The sequence below is a fragment of the Chrysochloris asiatica genome, unplaced genomic scaffold (assembly GCF_000296735.1).
Source record: "Chrysochloris asiatica unplaced genomic scaffold, ChrAsi1.0 scaffold00169, whole genome shotgun sequence".
In the NCBI taxonomy this organism is placed as follows: Eukaryota; Metazoa; Chordata; class Mammalia; order Afrosoricida; family Chrysochloridae; genus Chrysochloris; species Chrysochloris asiatica.
Genome location: NW_006408687.1, coordinates 5,665,830 through 5,671,895, shown reverse-complemented (window position 1 = coordinate 5,671,895; position 6,066 = coordinate 5,665,830). Strand labels below are relative to the sequence as shown.

At 37.9% G+C, this 6,066-nt stretch overlaps 1 protein-coding gene across 1 annotated transcript in view; it reads right to left on the bottom strand.

Moving 5' to 3' along the window:
• FAM47E (family with sequence similarity 47, member E) overlaps positions 1-6,066 on the bottom strand; it is a 69,797-nt gene that overhangs the window by 21,652 nt on the left and 42,079 nt on the right. The window contains exon 5 of the mRNA XM_006871605.1: positions 4,219-4,422. Coding sequence (XP_006871667.1) covers positions 4,219-4,422 — 204 coding nt within the window. The remainder of the gene's footprint in view (positions 1-4,218; positions 4,423-6,066) is intronic.

Genomic DNA, 6,066 nt, shown 5'->3' with positions numbered 1-6,066 from the left:
CATCCTTTCCCATCTTCCCTCACTTCGTATCAGCTGGACGCTTCACTCTTGGCTCTAGCCCTCTGTGGATAGATCCTCGTCCATGGGCTTAGGAGTCCCCAGGTCTCACCACACTTCTGATCAAACAGCCCTTTCAAGATATATCTTGAAATGTTGGTTTTGACCATAAATGAAATGCCAATCCTAATTAATTTGTCATTCCCAGCATAGTAAAGCATTTGATTGTCAGATTCAAAATTGCCAGTAAAGTCCATTTCAGCTCACTAATTCTCATTATATCAGTCTTTATACATTCAATCCAATTTCTGATAACTTCCAGTCTTCCTGGACTCATACTTTGTACATCCCTTGTTCCAATTATTAATGGATGTTTCCAGCTATTTCTCCTCATTTTGAATTGTGCTCCATCAGCAAATGAAGATCCTAAAAGTTTTACTCTATTCATGTTATCACGGTCAACTCTACTTTGAGGAGGTAGCTCTTCCCCAGTCATATTTTGAGTGCCTTCCAACCAGAGGGGTTCATCTTCCAGCACTACATCTGACAATGTTATGTTGCTATTCATAAGATTTCCAGCAACTAAACATTCATAAATACGCTTGTCTTTCCTAGTCTGTATTACTCTGGACTCTCCACTGAAACGTTTCAATCATGGGTGACTCTGCTGATATTTAAATCACAGTGACATAGATTCCAGAATTACAGCATCACACAAGCCACCACAGTACAAAAACTGACAGACGAGTGATGTCAGGTCAGTTCCAATTCACAGCAGCCCTCTTTATAGGGTTTCCAAGGAGTGGCTGGTGAGTTGCCAGCCTTGCCGTTCAAACCGACATGACGATTGAGTGCTTATCCTACAGTGGGGGATAATTAGTCCTACATTAAGCATCTTCAGTTCCATCCAAAAAAAAACCTTAAAAGCAAGATCCAAAAGAACCAAATTGTTTCTACATAACTTACTGCATCTGAGAAAAAAAGGCTCAAGAGATGAAAAGATAATATTTGTGGTAAAAAAACACACATTAGATGGGGTTAACAGCACATTAGATACTGCAAGTAAATGATAAGAGAATTTAATGATATAGCAATAAAGCCTCAGAGGATAGAGAATTAAGAAATTGAACAGAGCAGCAAGGGACTACGGAAAACTTCGGTCAGTCTAATGCACATGTACTGGGAAACCCTGAATGTGTGGTAATGAGAGACAGAAATAACATTTGAAGAGACCATAATAAAAAAAATTTCAAAATGAAGAGAATCATAACCCTACAGATGAAAGAATCTCAGCAAATGCCAATCACCCAAAGTTTGAGGAAATTTACGTAAGACACATAATCCCACTTCCCAAAGTTAGTGACAAACAAAAAGTCTTAAAAACAGCCAACAACAATGACAAAAACACATTATGTTAAAAAACAAACAAACAAAGGTAAGGATGCCATAAGATTTATTACCAGAATCAATGTAAGCCAGAAAAGTGGAGCAACAACATCTTTGCAGTACAGAAATTAAAAAACAAGACAAAAAAAATTTGAGCCCAGAATTCTATATCCACAAAAATATCTTTTCAATATGAAGGTAGAATAAGGATATTTTCAGATATACAAATTTTGAATATCACCAGTAGATTCACATTATAAGAAATGTTCTTTAGGCAGAAAGTGATACCTTGTGGAAGCATATTTTGAACTTTTGCCTACTAATCCTCGTCTGCCAGTCAAAAGTTCAATTTTGGCAATAACCAACGTGGTTTATAAAGCAGTGTTTGTGCAATTATTTGTAAGTACAAGGAATTGAGCAATTTGATTCAACCCAGATTCAGGATAAACCATGGTTCTGATCTGAATTGTGATGAACAGAATTTGTCTGTTAATCAGCGTTTTGTATTTTACTCTATAGAAAGATGAGGGGAAAGTGAAAAACTTCAAGTGCTAACTGATATCAGTGATGGAATGCACTTTTCATAATCCTATAAAACAGCATCCAAGATGGAAAGCATGATACATGTCAAAATAGATAATCAGTGGTGTTCAATTATAAATTCTGTTTTATAATTTATAAATTGTGATGAATATGTCCAAAGTATTGAAGAGGTAATATCAAAGATGATATGTAAAGGCATGAAGTCACTGGAGATAATGTAACTGTTTTTCACTTTCAAAGAAAGAAACTCTTGACTAACTCTCCCTCTTACTTAGACACTCAGGACTGTTGCTTGACTTACATTATTTGATTTGTGTGCATGTATGTGTGTATATATATATATGCACATATGTATATATATTTGAACCAAAAGGTTGGTGGTTCAAACTCATCAGATGCTCCTGGAAACCCTATACAGTGTCGCTTTGAGTCGGACCTGACTCGATGGCATTTAACAACAACATATGTATGTAATATATACATATATGGCTCTATAAGATAAACACTGGATTGTGAACCACAAAATCAGTGGTTCGAGCCCACCAGCCACGCCAAGATGAGACTCTGCTCCTGTAAAGGATTTAAAGCTCAGAGACCCTATGATTCAAAACTGACTCTAAGTCCCTTTACAACCGCAACATATAAATGTGGAGTCCTAGTATGCCTCTGTAGGATAAGCACTGAACTGCTAACCTCAAGGTTTGACATTCAAACTCAGCAGCTGTTCCTTGGATACCCTATATAGAGTCGCTATGAATTGGAACCAACCAGATGACACATTTGTGTAAAAGCCCTGGTGCGATGCTGTAGGATAAGCACTGGTCTACTAATCTTGCTAGCCACAAGGTTGGCAGTTCAAATTGACCAGCAGTTTTATATATATGCTGTTGTTGTTGTGAAGTGCCGTCGAGTTGGTTCTGACCCATAGCAACCCTGTATAGGGTTTCTGAGGAACAGCTGGTGAACTTGAACCACTGACCTTGCAGTTCAAATGGCTTTGCAGTTTGGCGCATTAGCCCACAGCACTACACCAGGACTTATATATATATAGAAGTTGGTTCTACTATGGATTGGAACTAACTTGACAGCATTTAACAACAACAATATATATATTAATATAAAGTCCATTTCAGCTCACTAATTCTCATTATATCAGTCTTTATACATTCAATCTAATTTCTGATAACTTCCAGTTTTCCTGGACTCATACTTTGTACATCCCTTGTTCCAATTATTAATGGATGTTTCCAGCTATTTCTCCTCATTTTGAATTGTGCCCCATATATATATATACCAAAACAAATTTTTAAAAAGCAAACCCACTTCTATCAAGTTGATTCTGACTCATAGCAACCTATATAGGGTTTCTGAGAATTTAAATCTTTTTGGGAGCAGACAGTCTCATCTTTCTCCCGCAGAGTGACTAGTGAGTTTGAACCTCCAGTGTTGCAATTAGCAACCCAATGTCTAACCCACAGTGCCACCAGGGCTTTATTTTGCCACCACCCTTCTGTCAGTTTGTTATACTTTGATAACTTGTGCATTGCTATTCTGCAGAAAGCTACTATCTCAGTTTGTAATACTTTGATAACTTGTGCATTGCTATGCTGCAGAAAGCTATTATCCCACTGATATTTCTAATATCAGGAGGGTCACTCATGGTGGACAGGTTTCAGCAGACCTTTAAGACTAAGATGGACTAGGAAGAAAAGCTGGGCAATCTACTTCTGAAAATGAGCCAATCAACAGAAAGTTGTTCAATATGATGCTGGAAGATGAGGCAGCCTCCTATGTTGGAAGGTACATAAAATAATACACAGTGGCCTCAACAATGGGCTCAATCATAACAAGGTTCACGAAGTTAGCACACAACTGGACTGGACAATGTTTTGTTCTGTGGCACATGGGGTTACCATGAGTGAAAGCTAACTTGATGGCAACTAATAATAATACATCACATACATATAGACAATATTTGCAGTAACACATTGTGTAGAAAAGTAAAATCATAGGGGCCCATTAGAACAGAGATTTTTTTTTTTTTCCTTCCTGCTACTGTAGTCTTCTGTCTTCAAGGCAATTCATTAATATGGAAATTAAGTAATTAAGTAATTGGTTAATGAATGATCAGGTTTTTTTAAAAAAAGTATATGGTCAAGAGTGATGGTTTGTGTTCAATGAGACTTGTAAAAACTTAAGAATTCCATTTTAAAAGACCAGCACCAGAAATCAAGCACACTCAAGACTTTAGTATGACTTAATTTTCATTGATCTTCCCCCTTCTGTAATTACCTGTGGTTTCTGGAATTTCCTCTTGGAGTCTAGTTCCTGGAAGGAGAAATCTAGCTCCTGTGGTTTATTTGGTCCCACACTACACCTTAGTTCCACAGGAACCTGATTTTGTCTCATCGTGTGAAGCTCATCATAGCTTGATTTGTTCTCATAGTCAACGTCAAACTGTTTCAGGATGAATTCTTCATCAATGTTTGAACTTCCCTGGAATAATATCATATCTCATGAAAAATATCATATCTCATGAATCAGAGTCAAATGGTGACATGCTCTTTGCTTTCTGCTTTAATCTACAGGCAGTAACTAGCCATGACTTAAGAAGTGATAGTTTGGAGGAGATGTAGGAAAGGTTCAGTCTGTATTCATTAGGGACAAGAAGTATTTGGGGTCTGCAGAGTCTTGTCAGTGCATTACAAGGAAGTTTAGGACCTGCAAGAAGCCATGAGTCCCTTGGAGACCTCAGCCTCCACAACCCTGAGACCAGAAGAACTAGGTAGAGCCCAGCTACCACTTCTGACCACTCTGACAAGGATCACATTAAAAGGTCCTACATAAAGTGGGGGGAAATATAGACCAAAACTCAAAATCACAATAAAAACCAGACTTATGGGTAAAATTGAGAGAGTGGAACCCACAAGACTATGGTCCTTAGTCTTCCTTTAGGCCTAGAAATGAACCCACATTCATGGCTCAATTTTTAGCCAAATATTAGACAGTTCTAAACAATAACAATAGAGAGGCAAACCATTTGAGATTAAAAGGGCAATATTTATTTACTCAAGGACAAAGGAAGGCTTAAGAAAGGAGGAATGGAAAGAGGAAACACAGGGAGAAAGTGAGAAGTGACATTACATTGTGGAGATTGCAATCAAACAAAGTGTGTCTGAAATGTTGAATGGAAAACTGATTTGCTCTGTAGACCCTTACCCAATTTACAATAAAAAGATAGAAAAAGAAGTGAGTCCCTGGGGGAAATAATGGGGTTGAGGAAACCTTAATCTCTTTCAATAAAAAAAAGTGAAATCTTTTATAGAAGTGACATTCTTTGATGTGTTTTCCAGACATGTTTCCAGAAAACAATGTCTTCTCTGTCCACGTTCAATAAAATGCGGTTCTGTCCACTGCTCTTGATGAAGGAGGTAGCTATATTCATTCATATTTTGTACACAGAACTGTCCTTTTTCCTTGCGTTCCCCCAGCGGCAGGAGAAGATATATATGACAGGTAGCTAATTCATGGGCTGCCCACTGACCTATGACATGACTAAAAGATAAATTACACTCAGAAGACTCCCTAATAAAACAAAGGAAAAGAATCACATGACCATCTTAATCAACGAAGAGAAGGCATTTGATAAAATCTAACACCCATTCTTGGTTAAAAAAAAAAAAAAATCTCAGCAAAATAACAATAGAAAGGAAATTCCTCAGCATAAAGAAAAGCATACTCCCATCCAGAACCTTCTGAGGTGGGACATCCCCATTAGAAAGGACAAGCAGACCAGCCTGGAACAACTAGAGCAACAGAAGATACATCTTCAAAGAAGATCATCAGGAAAAACCCCAAACAAAAATGTCAGTATGATTGACTACTACAAGAACAAGCAAGGTGTTCACTGGGAATCCATCAAGGAAAGCAATCAAGTCCTTTCAGGACAACCCCACCTCTAAGACTGAAACTCAAAGGGAACACATGAGCAGTCATGTAAGCTTTTTGGCAACCACATTGGTCTACTGGTGAGTGGAAGAGGGGAAAGGCAGTAATGAAGAAATGGTCTGAGTTCAACCACAGTCCATTGACTCCCGTTGACCTGGAGATGAGAGAGAGAAAAGGAATGACTGGTTGGTC